Source organism: Neolamprologus brichardi, chromosome 12, assembly GCF_056152115.1.
Source record: "Neolamprologus brichardi isolate AB-2024 chromosome 12, ASM5615211v1, whole genome shotgun sequence".
NCBI lineage: Eukaryota > Metazoa > Chordata > Actinopteri > Cichliformes > Cichlidae > Neolamprologus > Neolamprologus brichardi.
Genome location: NC_142115.1, coordinates 16,507,750 through 16,526,582, shown reverse-complemented (window position 1 = coordinate 16,526,582; position 18,833 = coordinate 16,507,750). Strand labels below are relative to the sequence as shown.

General features: G+C 40.4%; 1 protein-coding gene and 1 pseudogene across 1 annotated transcript in view; both read right to left on the bottom strand.

Annotated features, from left to right (window-relative positions):
- The window catches only part of adgrv1 (adhesion G protein-coupled receptor V1), a 130,349-nt gene that overhangs the window by 24,103 nt on the left and 87,413 nt on the right, over positions 1 to 18,833 (bottom strand). Inside the window, exon 89 of the mRNA XM_087849056.1 lies at positions 4,623 to 4,739. Coding sequence (XP_087705182.1) covers positions 4,623 to 4,739 — 117 coding nt within the window. The remainder of the gene's footprint in view (positions 1 to 4,622; positions 4,740 to 18,833) is intronic.
- LOC148100204 (uncharacterized) lies at positions 3,086 to 3,999 on the bottom strand (annotated as a pseudogene).

The following is an 18,833-nucleotide window of genomic DNA, read 5'->3' as shown; positions in this document are numbered from 1 at the left end:
GCACTCAAGCAGGACATTTGCACAGAGGAAGATGTGATGCAACTAATGACACAAGGTCAAATGATGTTGACCTCTCCCTATGATTACTCTGCTCAACCTCTACCGTAACAATATTGTATAACCACTGACCCAAAAAGACCTTGCTTCATAACCACGCCAACATGAACACAAACCCACAAACACAGATGCAGCAGATGCAGCAAACAAGACTGTAGGGTTCCCGTTGTGTAACAGCTCGACTCCCCTGAGATAATACAATGATGTCAGTCAGATTCAAGAAGTGTTATTCACTGGCTGTGAGAAAACTGCAGTCATTGTGGTACAGTAAAGGGATTATGGGCAACTTTGTGCTGAGCTGAAAAAAAATGCAGTATTTTTTAAATATTTACTTCCAGTTATGTTTGATTGTGCAGATCATGTTGGGACTACTTCACCAAGTTTTGAGATATGAGCTATATTTAGTTTCCGCAGTGCAAATAAAGCCAATACCACTGAAGGTAAATACCAGTTGTAAATTGGGTGAAATAAGTCACATGAACCATTGGTGTTGTATTAAAAGTCCCAAATGACTGGATGACTAATTGGCGAGGAAACAGGACAGGCATTATCACATAAAGATATTATTTAGCAAGCATCCTGGCTGGCTGTCGGCTTCACTAGCTAGCTCAGGAAAAATCCCAGAAATCCTAATCCTGATGCCTTTAAGACTTTGTACACTTATTTAATAATGTGCAGATTTTTAGTAAGCTGATGTTAACTGCAAACCTCTGCATTCAACACATAGCTGCTCTGGACAGTGACCACATTATTGTGTGTTTTCAAGCTTTATGCCAGTGCATATTCCCCTGATCAGGTTTTGGACATGCCCGTTCTCACTACTCTCAATTACACACACTCACATTGCTGTTATTGATTCAGGTCTTTGTCATGCTCTGAGATGGGCTGCTGGCGCCCACTCATATAAGCCACTTATCTGAAAGCAGCTACCTGATATGAGGGAAACTCGAGTGGTGAGACATCACTGGGGTCAATACAGAGATGTTGGTGAGGATGGAAGGGTCTCAGTTCCCCGCATCAGTGAAAGCCAAGGTGGCGGTAATATTTTTCTTGTCAGCTACATTCACAGTTAGAGTTGACATTTATGAAATAACAAGATATTTTTTGAAGGGGTGTTAAAGAAAAATGCCATGGTCCTGGCCTTTACGTTGTATTACTTTTTCTTCCTCTCTTCCTTTCGGCCTGCTTTGTTTGCCCATCTTTATTGAAATTGTGCTTCTAATGAATAACACTTCCTTACCTTTGTAACATACCTGCCTTTTCTATCACACAGTCTGGCTCTTTATTTAAATTCAACCTTAACAAACAGGGCATGTTATGAAAAAACAAACCTGTGAATGAGTATATAAATAAAACAACAAAAGCCTAAGTGTTTTTTCTTCATGCTTCATTAATCCTCCTATGTGAATTCCTTACAGGGTGAATCACCGTTTGTGTCCTTCACTCGATCCAGTCAGCTGTTACCCTACTAACTACAACCATGTGTGTCTAAAACCAGCTTCCACGTCACAACCAATTTTATTTGAGCTCCAGATCTGCCCATCCAAATTCTAACACCGCTTAAGCTTCGGCCTGAGGCTTTATCCCTTAAAATCTCCCAGAAGTCATAGTAAACAATCAGATATGAGAAAAAGCCCACTGCGTCCAACACGTACGCCACTGCATGGTTCCAGTATTACCCTGCTGTGGTCAGCTTATTCCACAGCTAATCTTATAATACTTTACCAATAACATTATTACATATTATGTTCCCTATGTAAACACTGGTTATGTTCACGTACGCATGTCACATGTTATAAAAGGTTGAAGATTGATGAGAACAAGGCAAATGTTATGCAAGAGAAGGACAACAGGTGGGAAAAGATGGGTAGATGGGGAAGTTCATTTAGGGATACCATTCCTATTGGTAACATGTGTCTTATGTGACGGTATTTTTGTTACTGTGAATTCAGTTTGACTCATAATAGCATAAATTGTGATTCATGATGGTAATGAAGCTCATTTCCCTTCTTAAAAAAACAAAAAATGACAACAACTGAGCCTGAGCCTTCAGCTTGATTGTCATCAAGTGGATTTGAGATTGTTTGGAAGAATTACACAACAAATACATATGTATGGCACAAACAAATAATATAGATAAAGTTATTGTCTACTGTCTGTCAAATCTATTTAATCAGGTTATATTTCAAAAATTACAAATAAATAAAACATCCAAGGATTTCCTGTATTACGCAACTACCTTTGTTTCTTTGCAGTTCAGGACTCGTTAGGAGGCGGATTACTTAGGAAAAGGGTTTATCACTGCAGCAGCAGCACTAAAGCTGCTGATGAAACCTCTCCCTGCATTCCTTTGCTATTGCAGCAGGTCATAAGTCATCATAGACTCTTTCCAGGATTACAATTACGGTAAGTGAAGTTTTAATGCTGCATGTTTCAGATACCTTTCTATGCTTTGGCACAGATGTATGTTTTCAGTCTTCATGTTCCTAAAAATCCTGGGTGGCTTTGGTGTTGACCAATATAATGCAAACAAAGAAATAAGAGAATAAGAAGGTCTTGATAAGAAGGAGCCGTTTAGGGTCCAGATGGGGTAAGGTATTATAAAGTGATCCTGGGCAAAGGGCATGCCAGTGCAGTGTACTGGTAACTTTATGACTGCCCCAGTAGATGTGGTAAAACAATCAAATTTCACTGCCTGTTGCACATAAACCAAATGCCATATGTATGAAATAAAAAGAAAGAATAGGAACCTTGGCAATGCCAAATTATGAGATAAAATAAGCAGGAGGAATGTGGAGAATCATATTTAAACAGACGGCACAGAAGTCCCAAAGGACCTAAGCTCGGTCATTCCCGACCACAATTGGTTGCATGTCCCATTTTGACTTCAGCACTTCAAGGCAGTACTCATGGCACAGATGTTTCTATATGCTATACCAGCAACTTGGTTATGGCGTCCCATGTACACCCTGGCTGCTAGCATCTTTCACACTGCTGTTATGTGCTGGATTGCCTCAGGGGCATCTTTTTACAGCCTGCATCTGGAGTCTCGCTTGGTGTGGTAGATCCCAGCTTCTATTTATGTTGTGCTCCGAGCTTGTTCCTGTGCTGCGATGATTAGTGCTTCTGTGCTGTCTTTCAGTCCAGCTTTGTCCAGCCACTGGTAGGATCTCTGGATCCAGCCACTTCTTCTTCTTCTATCTGCTGGTACATACTGTGCAGGGGCCTGTCCTTCCGTGATGGTTGTTCTCCTTCTCCACTTCTTTCTTGGGTTTCTACTGCCTGAGGTATTCACTAAGCACGTGGTCTGTTGTGGCTATTTTCCTGATGTACTTGTGGATGTTTGTTGTCTCATCTTGGACTGTGGTTCTGACACTCACTAGTCCTGGACCTTCTTCCTTTTGCTTAGCGTAAAGTCTCACAGTGCAGGATTTGGGGTGAAACCCACAATATGTGGTCAGGAGCCTCCTTGTCTTCATGTCAGTGGCTTCTATTGCCTCCTTTGGCCAGTTTATTATCCCAGCAGGGTATCTGATCATAGGTGTTGTTCTTCCCATTCAGTGGACTCCTCAGGACTCGCCTTACCCTCTGCAGGTACTTGGTGGTTGCAGCTTTCTTAGGCGCCTCTTCGTGGTTCCCATTTGCCTGTGGGATTCCCAGGTACTTGTAGCTGTCCTCAGTGTCTGCAATGTTGCCTTCTGGTAGTGAAATCCCCTCAGTTCTGAATATGTTCCATCTCTTTGTTACCATCTGCCTACACTCCAGTCCAAATGACATTCACATTCACATGTTATTACTATAGATCCTAGTGTTGTGGATCAGTGAATCAATGTGTCGTTCACTATTGGCATACAGCTTGATGTATCCATGGCGCCTGATGATTGTTCTATTCAGTAGTGGGTATCTGTAGCCAATCTTGTCAATGACACTTGATGGTGACATGTGCTATAGGCTTGAAGTTGGCCTCTAGTGTTGTTCACCACATCCCCATTGAGTTCCTGATGAAGGCTCCAAATTGTTTTGCCAATCTGGTATTCCTTGCCAATTCCTTTTTGTGCCCTGTTTATGTATTGAGCCATGTGCCACTATGATGTCTGACAGGAGCTTCCGCGTGGTACTGAGGCAGGTAATTGAATGGGAGCGGTCCTTTCTGGAGATCCTTGGGGATTAGGACTGTTTGGCCTTCGGTTAGCTATTCTGGGTGTCTCTCGTCAATTAGCAGAGTATGCCTTGGTTCTTTGGAGCGGTTTATTCCCCTGGCTTCTGTCTTTCTGGTATACCTCTTCAAGTGAGGTCAGCTGTTCTCGCACCTAACGCTCCTTCAGTCATACTTGGTACCCAGTCTTGGGTGACCTGACATCCTTTCTCCCCCTTGCCGTAGCACATGTGTTGTACCTCATCGATCTTCAGTTGTGATAGCAGTCGCTTCTTCCAAATGTTGTTTACACAAATGCAAAAGGCAGTTACAGAAAGATAATTTTTTTTCCACTTGTCAGAAATCAAAAGTGTTATATATGTTTTTTCTCCTCACATGTATCTAGTGTTCACTGTGAACCTATCATTACCTGTATGAGCATCCAAAAGAACTGACTGAGATGGAAATAATGAGAGAAGAGCGCCAGAGTAGCACAGCTGTCCTCTGAAAACACTTGGCCACGGAAAGCTGACACCAGGAAACAAATCTGCAGACAAACATGGAAAAAAGAGAAACACACATTTGAAATAGTTTAGTATTGTCTTTAACTCAACTTTTCATCCTTGTGACTATAAAGACAAAGCAACAAGTTTTCATTTCAGCTACTGCATATGCAGATTTTGCACAACACAGTCAGATTTTGCATGCCTGCCAAACTGACACCCACACAGGTTGAGTGCAGTGTCAGCAGTCCACATTGTGCATGAGGCCATTTATTGCCTGCTATATAGTGTATACATTTTTAAAGAAGACTGCAGGACTCTGATACGCACACCTCCCAAAGAGAGATATCCCATCCTGCAGACCTGTTACATCACCTTGCAGCAAGCTCTGAAGGCGGAAGGAAAAGTAAAAGCATCTACAACACTGATAAATATGTTTTGTCATATCGTCCTTTCATCCCACACGCACACAAAGAATGCAAAAATGTGTGGGTGATGCACGTTACAAAAACAGCTTGTGGAAAGTGTGCATATGTGTGTGTGAGAGAGAGAGAGAGAGAGAGCAAGAGAAGGCAAAAGAGACAGCAGCAAGGGAGAGCGAGTTTCATAAGCATGAATGCATTGGGGCAAAAATGCAATCTATATGATTAGAGGCAGGATGGTGTCGAAAACCCATGAGGACAGCACAAAATACTGCTGCTCTGTTGTCCATCAGAAAGTTTTATTAACCTCTAGTGCCAAAGCAGCCGGGTGATTGTTACATAACCTGCAGCCTGTCGGATCACTGCCAGTGCCACGGACCAGATAGGGGGTGAATGGACAACAGCAGGAGTTGAGAGTTGTGGGAAGAATGATAACTTGGTCTCAAGTGTTGCCTACATTTTACTCATTATTGTCAACAAACAAGTAGCAAAAACGGCTATAGGTAATAAGAAAGGTGTCTGCTGAATAAATTTAAATTTTAACTAGCATCTAATCTTTGAGTAATTAGGTCTGACTTTAACAGTCACAGTTTTTACAGATCAGATACCAGATACAGATATCTACCTCTCTGAAACACCTCAGTGTATACTGATACTACAATATACATTATATATAGACCGTGAGCTTTAGTAAGCCAGTAGCACTCTGTGGTTTCATTGATTTTATCACGTCAGTCTGTACAGTTACCGCATAAGCATGGTGAAACCTGTTTTCCAAACTCATCGACCCACAGCTTATACTTGTTGCCTTTTAGATGACACCACAAATACTGCATGTTTAAATAGGCTGATGTCATGCAGTCACTTCTCGAATGTCTATTCTTTATAGGTTTTCCACTGATTTTGGTCGGTCATATTTTCTAACTTTTTGTTAACCTAGGAAATCCCAAAATGTCCATTTCTGGATTTTCCAGCACTTCCCAACCCTGTCTGCATCCTCTTGCTGAGCGAGAGGAAAAGTCAGTCCCTATTTTAAGGAAACTAAGAATCATAAGTCACTTTCTCATTGGTACTCCAAGCCCTGGAGGGTGTGTATGTGGATAGGATGGCATAGGAAGGAAATTCATGCATGAGCTACCTGGAATGATGCCTGAATCAACAAGCTGTTTGGGTAGCTTATGGGAAAAAACAGGGTTAGGTATTTTTAGCAGAGTTATGCTTATGTCGCCTAAAAGCAAAATGATGGGAGGAAATTACCAAATGCTTATAATCTGCAACATATAAAGTCATGAGCCAACGTGATGTAGATATACGCATTTGCAAACACACCAAGAATATAACTTTGAAAAACCAAGCAGAGTAACAATAAATACTAAACATTCTCTTTAATGTGTACTTCAGTTGATCAGCAGCTGTGATAGCACAGGTAATATTGTTTTCACCTTGAGTGTGTGAGTTTGTATGCATCATCATGGCAAAATTGGAATAGAACCTTTTTTTTGTAAATAAATTAGCAGGTGTTTACATGTTGAGACATTGGAGCTGTGATTGTGTAGCTAAGATGTTGCTTTCGCCATTTGTGTGGACAAATGATGGTTCAAGAGACACCACAGAGGTGATTCGAATATCTGGGAGAAAACTGCAAACGTGCAAGATAAAGTCGCAAAACTTCACAAGTACGTAGCTGGAATCGAAATAAACAGCCTGCTGGGAGATGGGTGTGGCCTGACCAGAGGTACTGAGCAAAAAGTGCCAGAGCAAGAACGGCAAGAGTGACTAGAAAGTATAATTACCTCGTGTAATAACGTGAGGTCCAAGGCCTCACTGGCATCTTGGCTATGTTCATTGTAAGAGTTTCGTGATTTTTTAGGTCAGATTCTGTGTCCGTTTCATGCAATAATACAGCTTTGACCAATGAATCCACACAAGTTTACCATAGCCTTTTGTGAAATAGCTTAATAGTCACAGGAAGTGAACCTGATGGCAGGCGGTGACAAAATGACAGGTACAGAGAAACAGCTATGTATGGGAGAAAGGCAAAGGACTGAAATAAACATATGCAGTGCTTTGAACATGTAACTGCCTCTTAGAAATGCACGAGGCTCTGTGTTTGTTCTGTTCTTGTTCTCAACAACAGAAGCGAGGTAAAAGCAACCACTCTGAATAAGTTAAAGATTTGATTTGATTAGAACTCATCTGTTTTTTATCTGCCTTGTCCAACCGGCGTTCAGTAGGTAGTAGTACGGACAGATACACAAAAGCACATGAAGAGCAGGCTCTCTTTTTTGCTTTTGTTCTCACTCTATTGTTACCACTCAACAGGGACATATTAATACATCACACTTCATATCATGTGGTTGACAACTAACTCTTATGTAGGGCACTGAATCAAAGTTAGTTAAATCTGTCACGACTTGCTGTGGTATTGTTCTCCGTGTTTTTGTGTTAGGTTTCACTTCCTTCGGCTCATTTTCCCGATTAGTATCTGTAACTGTCCTTACACCTGTTTCATCTCCCCTCGTTACCTGTGTATGAATATCTTGTCTGAGTTTCCCCTTGTCCTTTGTTTCATAATCCCTAGTGCTTGTGTGTTTTCTAGTTCCATGTTTCCCAGGAGACTCTTCGCGTTTGAATTGTCTGCGTCTGCTTAGTCGCTGTCTATTTTGTATTTTAGGTGAAGAGTTCAGCATTAAAGCTGCTTTTTGAGTTCATGTTCTTTCTCCCAAGTCCTGCATTTGAATCCACATCTTGCCTGCCACACAGCCGCACCCTGACGCTTACAGTGTTTTAATCATTACGATTACTCCCCTTATTATGTGGCAAAAGAAATTTTATTAAACTTGATGAGAGGAATGATCAGTTGGGTAGTAGTCACTGTTCAGATGGAAATCTTATAATGGGATTATAGCCAACTGATCAGAATGGTAATGAATCACTGGTTACATTAAACACAAACTATATTTATATTTTTTAATAGGATGCCTCTGTTACAGGGCTCAAGCTGTCATGGATAGCTATAACTAATTAGCTAACAGAAGTTAGCAAAGAAGCTATGAATGTCATTGTTCAGTCCACTCGCAGTGTGACCTACCAATATGGAATAGGTTGGTAGAGTAAGGGGAAGTGACAGGTGTGGACATGAAGTTTATCAGGTAGTTTATAAGCTACTGATCTGCTTTTTGTCTCCAGGCTCTTTTTTTCCCTATTGTGTAACACACTGGGAGTCAACCTGTCTAGACCCTCAGGCTATAGACTTATTCACAGCCGACACTGGGAGGTGATACAGGACTCTAAATTCAAGTCCTGTCAGTGAAGTCTGTGTTGTGTGTGTGCTTGCATGTTCTTGTGTCTGATAAAACAGGAATCACCAAAGCTCACACACATCCAGCTGTCCTGGTAATCGGTTGCCCCAGTATACAAAGATACAATTCAGGCATGCAGTTTTTTTTTCCACAACATAACTGAAAACAAGTAAATAACAAAAAACAATTAGACAGAAAATAATACAGAAGCAGCTCTTCATCCACAGACTTTGTCATCAGACCATGACGTTGAGCTTCAATAATTATTCATTCATCGCTTTGGCTAAATTTCCAAGAAATGTCAGAAAGCCCCCATTTGTTTTGTGGCCTGGAAGCACTCCATTCACTGCTGTTATTGTGCTTTGTTTTGTTCCTACTGCCTTGGGAATAATTTTACTTTCACTGGACAAGATGTTGCCACATTTTTGTATTGTATATGAGTTGGCAGTTCGCCTTGTAATCAGAAGGTTCGAGCCCCGGCTCCCACAGTCTCGGTCGTTGTGTCCTTGGGCAGGACACTTCACCCGTTGCCTACTGGTGGTGGTCAGAGTGGCGCCAGTGTCCGGTAGCCTTGCCTCTGTCAGTGCGCCCCAGGGCAGCTGTGGCTACAATGTAGCTTGCCATCACCAGTGTGTGAATGGGTGGATGACTGAATGTAGTGTAAAGCGCTTTGGGGTCCTTAGGGACTAAGTAAAGCGTTATACAAATACAGGCCATTTACCATATTGTAACAAACTGGCATAAAAATAACTAAATGCCCTTTTTCATGAACTTTTCCTGGCAGTCTAAATGATACCGACAGCAACATAATCAAGATAAAGACAAAAGAACACATAATACACAGTGCAAAATGCCAACAAAAACACATATTTACTTGTTAACACGACAAAGGAGAAATCCTACAACATCAAACTGCACAGAGGCAAAATATTTAGGTGCTGTTGGCTGCAGCTCTAATACTCGCAGTGAGTGTGCAGCTGATCGATCGCCCTGTATGCTGAGCTAAGTGTACTAGGATGGCTAAAAATAGAATCTGCCGTATGCATTACATCACTGATGGAGTGGGTCTAAGCTGTCTGCCAGAGTATCCATCTCATATTGTGTCCCGAAACACTTAACCTCTGCGTTCCCCTGCTCCTCCACCTCCAGCTTTCCTCATCACATCTTTTTTTTTTCATTCTTCCCCCTTCTCCCACCCCATCCGCTGCTCCACCCTTCATCTCATCTCCCCCTCCTCTTCTCTCGCCTCCCTTCTCCTTCACCACCCCCTACTCTCTAACAGCTACCGGTCTGATCTAGCTGGCTCCAGCATCAGCCTGCACCCTGGGTGTTTCCTCTTATGCCTTTGTTCAGAAAGAGCTTAAGAAAACAAAAGGGGAAAAGAAATATATAAGGTTGCCACTTCACTCTCATTTCCATCATAATTTTCTCACTTACCGTGGACCAGTTTTATTTCTCTAATCGCAATCAGTCATACCTCCTCATCTCACAAACACCTCAGAAACACCTTTCTAGAACATGCAGAATTGCATCAGAGTCTTTGCATGCTGCAGCCTCTCAATTTTTTTTAATGTGCTGATACATATAGTGCAGCCAGTTGCAAGAAACAGGTGACACAAAAGTGGCTGAGAGATGGGTTAGGGAGCCAGTGTGTGTTGCAAAGAAGAAGAAACGATTTAGCATTTGCTGACATGACGCAGCTTTATCAAAATACTGAAATTGATTCCTCCTACTGTCACATTTTCAGAGTAGCACTCTTGCTTTTTTAAAAAAAAAACAAAAAACTATTTAAGTATTTTTGCAACTTAAAGCCTCTGTATGCAACTCACAAAATCACATATGCTCCCAACATATCTGATAATGATCAGCTATTTCAAGTGTGTTCGTGGCATGTCCAGTTGCTTAAGGTCCGAGGGAAAAGTAAAGTTCACAGGTGTTTTGGGTTGAATCTTTGGTTGGGACATACTTGCTGAGCCAGCTGTTAGCAAATAAACACCCACCCTCTTTGTTCTGTTTCACATCCAAACAGCCACAATGCTGCAGCTACTTTTGCTTACGTGAGGACACACTGCAGTGCTGTAATTGGGTGTATGTGCTTGCACGAAACAGGAAGACGATATCAGGAGCGTCCACTGTGTATTTTGGGATCAACTGATATACTGTATTTCCAGAATAAACACTAGTCTGAGAGCCTGCAGGTCTCAGGCTTTCAGAGGCAGAGGTGATTCAGCAATAGGGGGCAAACTCAAAAGCTGTCAACAAATTCACAGTGTCATTAGGGTCATTATTTAAAGTCTGGGGAATGTGGAAATACAAACTTGTTTATGCTGTCTCTTTGACTTTGTGAAGAACCCCCGTCCTTATATTCACACAAAAAAAGATTGAAAAATGTCAATAGATATCAATACATAAACAATCTATTGATACTCTGTTGAAACTAACCACATTGTTGTTTTTGTTATTGCTGGATCTTTTTGTCACTGCTTATTCTATACTCACACACCTACCAGCAATAATGCTAACTCCTCCATACAGAGGAGTCAATAGTACCACCCACATGAAGCAGTTTTAGCTGCATTCCTAACAGGCCTCCTCTTTCTCCTATTTAGTCTTCAGTCAAAGAGCCTCAGTACTGCTGGAAACTGAAGCTGCTTTTGATCTCAACGGGCTACTTTAAAGAAGTCTCTTGAATTTGTTTCTTCAACATCTGGTGAGAGGAAATCTGGAGACCAGACAGAAAACTCTCTGCAAGCAATGGGACACACACACACAGACACACACATATTCATACACAGCTATAAAAACATTGTAACCAGCTGTTCAAGGTCAGCTCCCTAAGCTCACACACTCAATGGGTCTACTTTGCCCTACCACAAACCTCTGTGTGTCCCACAGTGCATTCATGATGTGGGTGTGATTCAGCCCTCAAACTGACTTCTTCAGTTTACTGCCATGGTTTGACCAGTAAAGACATTTGCTTTATGTTATTCTGCATAAACAGATGAAATGTCATACAGCAAAACATCAAGGAGGCTAAAATACAGGTCAAGTTGTGTTCTATTCACAAATGTTGAGAAATTCTCTGTGTTGCACAAAGTCTACTACAATCATTCACATCTGATTATGACAACCCCACCATGAACAGTCTTTCCACGCTTACCTGCTTCTTCCAGATAGCAATATTTCTATGGTTGGGGATAATTGCAAGTCTAACTACAGTGATCACAAAGCCTGCGGAAACCTACGCTGACCTTCTTAAGCTGTTTCATTCATTTCTGTCTAACAAGCCATTGATTAAGAGAAGTGATTGATCTGGAGCAGTCCTCAGTGTGTGGCAATGGCTGTCTGTAAAGCCAATCAATTTGTGAAAACTCTGGATAAGATATTGCTTGCTCCATTCATGCTACTCCTGCCAGCATATTTATCATATACTCTGCTGTGGTATCTCCCTTTGTAATTTAGACTTAATAAGACCAACTGCTGTGACATCATGCATTTAATAAAGTCTCAATTGGCCCTTTCTATCTAACTCAATAAATTATGACTAAACAGGTTGCTTGGACCTTACACTTAATCTTCTAGTTGTAATTTAACTGGGGACTCTTGCAATTTTTGCAAGGTACTTGCAGATTGCTAGGATATAAACAATATCTTGACTGCACACTTTTTAACTAGCAGTTAAAATTAATTCTGCCTAATGAGGAAACTTGTTTACAACTTACATTCCACAACAGGTGAATTCATTCAAAGAAAACTGAGATGAAAATGTGAGTCAAACATGTTCCCTCCTGTGCCTGTGAAGGATTTTCTGTGGGCTTCAAAAAGCTCTAGTCATAAAAATGAGCAGAGCTCAGGGAAGTCATTGATCAGAAACTTCATTCACCGCTGCTGTTGAACTTGGCTCTCGTCATGGAGCTATAGTGACCCCTACAGGTTATTGCGATGAGGGTTTGGTTGCTCAACCAAAGTTTGTAAGGCAGGGGTTATGTGTGTATATTGGGGGGAGTGGGTTAAATGAGTGGGTCACTTCTTAACAAGATTGCAAACATTTGTGTTTACATCACGTACGCATGTCTGACCATTTCCATGATCCATGGACCATGGAACCCCCTTTTTTTTTTAATAATATGAGTTTTCATCATTTAAAGCTCAAGTTATTAAATCATGTTCAGGAAAATACTGCAATTAGACACACATTACAAACAAACTGCCAAGGCAGACTGATTACAATCTCCTGATAACCCAAGAACAAAAGGTCTTTATATAGATATGTCTCAGTCTTTTCAGGAAATATGCCATTTCCTTCCTCAGTTCATTATTTTATGACTCACTGAGGAAGTTGGGTGGCTCACATTTTCTATTTCAGTCCATTGAGTTAGCAAAACAGAGCTTAGACTATCTATCACTACTATCTCTGTGTCTGTTTCATTGCAGTTTGTAAAATCTACGACAGCTTTAAAGGACTCACAAAAACGTGTACTGTACAACGCGGCAGTAGCAGAACCATTACTGCGAGACTTATGTGCTATACGTGACAACAACAGGGAGACATCCTGCTCAACTCAACCTAGAAAACGTGTGCAAACATCATGCTGGAATGGCCTCAACAGTTTAACAGTGTAAACACTTTTCTAAACTTCCAATGTTCACTCGACTCAACATACAAAGCTCTGCCAAGACAGGCTGTCAAATTCCAAAAATAGAACAGGATATTGGGGACTTTGACAACTGTAGGCTCCCACTTTGTTTATCATTCACAGTGTCAACGGTCCTGATGGCAAACTGAATGACTCCACATAATCAGGTTAAAGGTGACTGGAGAGTTTAGCAAGTACATTTCTAATCATTGCATTTTAAATCGGCTTGCAGTCACAACACTTTGACCTTAAATTTAAAAGGAGCTTGCGTGACAGAAAAACATATTTACAGAAATGACAGTAACTGCAGAATAAAACAGGTCCTTGACTTAACTTGCCACAAGAGAGTCTATGCACAGACAGTTTATATAATACCTTTAACTAGCAGGTAATGAATGTAAGTTTTAGGCAAGAAAGTTTTTAGAACTCAGTTTTACAGTTGTCCATAAGAATATGCTTTCAGGACTTATGACAATTATTTATCACAGTTTTTCAAAAAAAAAAAAAAAATTGCTCTTGGATGCATCCTCTTTTTCACAGCTACCAGGCAGGCAACTGTAGAAAATGATCTACTGTGACTTTTAGCTTTATGTGTAAAAATAGAAGTTCAGATGCTTCTAAGGTCACCATAGCCCACTTTCAGAAAAGAATTATATGTAACTTTCAGAGGCTACAAAGGTTAGACTCTCTGAACACAACATATGGTTAAACAACCACTAGAATTAATCCATTTGCATTGCTACATATTAACAAATAAATAGGCACACATGCAGCTAGAAGATCAAAAACACAGATATGTAATGTCTTTTAAACATATGCAAATGCAAAGTTAGTAGTACTTCTGCAGTGTAATGCAAACGAGCAGTAAGCTGTCTAGAGTGCAGTTTACTTTATCTACACAAAAAGTCATCAGTGATGAAGATAATCAGGCTACAATATACAGCGGTGTGGAAAAAGTGTTTGCCCCCTTCCTGATTTACATATTTGTCACACATGTTTCAGATCATCAAACTAATTTTAATGTTAGACAAAGATAACCTGGGTAAATACTAAATGCAGTTTTTAAATGATGATTTCATTGATTAAGAGAGAAAAGTTATCCAAACTTAACCTGTCTCGTTAAGTTTAAATCATTAAATCATGAATTAACTGTGACTAAGTTCAGCTTCAGTAAAAACACTCCTGACCTGTTGAATCAAGTCCCAAATCCCTTAAATAGAACCTGTCTGACAAAATGAAGCAGGCTCAAGGATCTCAAACAGCAACACATCCCCAATCTAAAGAAACGCCTGAGAAACAAAGTCACTGACATCTGTCAGTTTGGAAAGGGTTACAATGCAATATTTAAGGCTTTGGGACTCCAGTGAACCATGATGGGAGCCATTATACATAAATGGAAAAAACTTGGAACAGTGATGAAGCTTCCGAGGAATGACCGGCCGAGCAAAATTACTCCAAGAGCACATCGACAACTTATCCAGGAGGTCAAAAAAGGACCTAGATCAACATCAAGCTTCTACATGTCTCGCTTAAAGTCAGAGTTCATGATTCATCAATAAGAAAGAGACTGGGCAACAATTGCAGCCATGGGAGAGTTCAAGACAAAAACCACTGCTGACCAAAAGAGACACAAAGGCTCGTCTTACATTTGCCAAAAACATCTTGATCATCCACATTTTTAGGGGAAAATATTCTGTGAACTGTCGAGACAAAAGCTGAACTTTTTGGAAAGTTTGAGTCACGTTGCATCTAGCATAAGAAAAACATAGCATTTATATAACACATCCTATTAACAGTAAAATATGGTAGGTGGTAGAGTGGGAATGTTTTGCTGCCTCGAGACCTGGACTTGTTGTGGTAAATCTAGCCATGAATTCTGCTGTCTACCAAAACATCCTGAAGGAGAATTTCCGACTATCTGTTCATGAGCTCAAGCTGAACACTTGGGTTCTGCAGCAGGACAATGATCCAAAACACACTTGCAAGTCCACCTCTGAAAGGCTTAAGAAAAAAAAAGAAGAGTTCAGAGTGCCTTACTCAAACTTCTGACCTGAATCCAATTGAGATGCTGTGGCGTGACCTTAAAAAGCCGGTTGATGCTCAAAAATTTTGCAAAGAAAATGCAGGAAAGAAAATAGACTGACGTCATTCATTTAAACAGGGCTGATTTTCATACTGTGGTGGCAGAAGGGAGATTTAGCCTGCGTGTTTCAGCGAACTGAGCCAGGGATAGAGAGTCCAATTATCACAAGTGGTTTATGTCTGAGAATCACTCACTCTTCTTTATCTGCAGTAGTGTGCTCGAACACAAACCCTAAGGAACAACATGTCAGCAGAAGTGTCCTGTGTGTACTCTGTACTCTTTCTTCAGGGTAATCCACAGCCTGCAAACTGTTATGCTACATCTACATATACTGTCACTGTTGAGTCACACCAGTTACACCCAGCCACCTTTAGAGGGTTAGACAGAAGAGACAGAGACAGAGTGAAATAGCCTTTTGCTGGTAATGTCACAGCTCCCAGCAAAGGCTACCTGCTGCCAGAATGATAAAGGGGACAAAGAATAGAAGAAGGGACACTACTCAGTATTTTGTCATGTAAAAGCGGTGAAAGAAGGGGGGAAAAAAAATCAGAGAAACAGAAAAAACAGATGAACATAAGGAAATGAAGGTAAGAGAAAGTCAGGCATTTGGCTATTACTGTACAGTGTTGGCTCATTTTTCAGTAACAGGTAAGAGACATGGACACAATGAATAGTGAGCGTGTAGAAGAAAAATGCTGCTGACTTTAACAATAGATGGAACAAATTAAGATAAGAGGAGCTAGGGAAACAAAGGCACAAGGTGTTCCAGTAGAGTATCTCCCAAAAGGCCTTCCTTACCCCTCCACTGTTCTGTCACGCACGCACACACACACAGGTACACACAGGTACACACATACACACCGTGGCTCCTGCAACATGAGCATTTCCTGGAACCCATACACAAACGGTGACACAGGCCTCAGCTACTGACACTTATACCCTTAAATACCTTGTGTGCCATTTGCTCAACTCTGAGACAGTAAAGCATTTAATAGGGACATGCTGTGTTTTAGCCTGTTATTGACTTTTTAATAACTGCACGAAACAATAACACCCTAAGATTTAGATATAAACTGTACAAAATTTGAAACATTTGTCTGAGAGGGACAGGCTGGTGACCATTATGTTTTCTTGTATATTTTGTATATGTATGTATATATATATATATGTATATGTATATTTTCCTTCTTTTGTGTTCTGATTTATAAACTCTTGTGGGTTTAAACACACAATAGCACAAGCTAGGCATGTACTCTGACGTCAACCAGAGAATCAGACCCTAAAAGACATTCAAAAACCCCCAATCTTTACTGATTTAATGCTTAGTTGTTCATGACGGGAACAGATACATTTCCTCAGGAAAAACAGAGTCTCAGAAAGACTCATGCTGATCTTATCTTCTGTACAAAACTACGTCTTTCATACGTCTCCCCTCCCTGAACACCTGAGGAACTGCATGCATTCGTTCAAACCCTACCCCTCTCCTTCACCACATGCACATACACAGTGACGACAGACGGGAACTTTTAGGAATCTTGTCAGCAAGCACACAACTCCTGCATTCTCCTCAGAGATGGGAAATGACAGCAGTGGTTCTTGTGCAAGAGGAAAAAGAGTTAGCGTAGTGTTTATGTGTGTGTGACTTTGTGCATGTGGATACAAGGGCAGACTTCTGAATGCTGGATTTGGTCCCAGAGCTAACAGGAAATCCTTGATAACCAGAAGTAAGAGTCACCTAAACACCTCCCATGTACTGGAATAAAGCAATGGCAACACAGGGGTAAACACTTTACTGAATGTGTGTGGGAATGTCTGTCTGAGACGTGGCGGTGGGCTGTTTAATCCCAAAGGAAGAGTAATTTAATACTATTTTGTTTCCATATATATATATATATATATATATATATATATACACACACATATATACACACACACATATATATACATATATTTATTTATTTATTTATTTTATTTTTTGTCCCGCATACAAAAACTGGATGTGTTCAAGCATGCACACATTTCCATTCCATTGTGTTTTTGACAAGTAAATATATACAGCCAATATAAAAAATTTATATTTTTTGTCAATATTATATAAATAAAATATAATTAAAATGATGGGTTAATATTATAAATCTAAAAAAAACTTGGGAATGTGAAATATCAGTATTTAGTTACTTTAACTACAATATATTGAAAGTAATTGTTAACCATCTTAGTCTTTAACTCAGATGGCCAAAGTTGTCCATTTCAGTGACATACAGTCAGTGTTGGGGAGTAACGGAATACATGTACCGCCGTTACGTATTTAAAATACAAAATATGTGTAACTGTATTCCGTTACAGTTACCGTTTAAAAAGGTGGTATTTAGAATACAGTTACTTTGTTGAAATAAATGGATTACACGGCGGTACTTCCCTGTTTCATATTGTCGCGGGTCAGGACTGTTTGGGTTTTGTTTGACAGCTACGTTCTGTTGTTCCAGGCTGCAGCGTTACGGTTGCCATGGTTACAGGGTGACGCTCGCTCTCTCTCTGTGTTTCCTGGGTGAGAGAGGGCCTGTTGTTGTTGTGCTAAGCTAATAGGCAGAATGCTACAGGTATAGCTCTAAAGAATGTAGCATCATAGGCAGTGTAGTCCGTGCTGCAGGGAGAATGGACTGCCATACCCGTTATGTGTCTGTGAGCGAGGAGGGAGAAAAAGGAAAAGTACGAGCTGTCATCGAGCAAAAACGGGAGCTGGAAGCTTGTAAATATAATAATAACCACTGCAGCCAAGAAGAGTGCCTGACGAGCCCAGTTGTGAGTAAGCTATTAAGACTCGACTGTACACCGTGTTCGTGTTTTCCTCTGAAACAATAAGTTCAGTTGGAGCAGCCTTTCAACGCCTCTCTCTGTCTCTCGCTAGCAAAGTGACCCAGACAACAAAGTAAAGCTAGTTTTCGGCTACGAGCCGACACAGAACCCACCGTATTAGCCAGAGGTCCCTTTACTACGGTTCGGAGCCGCGGACCTTCAGTAACAGTAATAAATCACAGCAATAGTACATTCATGTAGTTGTAAACAACATGATAATATATTAAGTAATCCAAAGTATTCAGAATACGTTACTCTCATTGAGTAACGTAACGGAATACGTTACAGAATACATTTTGGGGCATGTATTCTGTATTCTGTAATGGAATACATTTTAAAAGTAACCTTCCCAACACTGCATACAGTGCATGTGAAAACTGATGCTTTCAGTATCATATCATGTCCTGTTTGGAAATAATCATAGTTTTAAGAAATACTTTTTTGGCAACAGGAAAGAGAAAATGAGAAGCTGAAAGATGAGAAAAAGAGTGAAATGTGAAACAATCAACTCCAATCTGGTCGTGCATTGCACAGTTTCCACCCAAACTTTCTGTTTCTACAGTTACTGACTTGTCTTTCAGCAAACTACTGACAGCAAGATTTTTTTTTTAACAAATACACATTTCTGTAGTTGTACTACAGTATAATACCACAGTGGATTTTAAATTAAACAATAAAAGTCTGACTGAAATGCAGATTAAATAAAACTCAAATTTTTCATTTTAACTAACTATTTAAGAAGTACAGCATTGCTCCTCGTGTTCAGATGCTCATAAATAAGTGGACAACACCAAACAATCATTATGCTTTCATAACAGTGAGTATAAGAATTAAATTT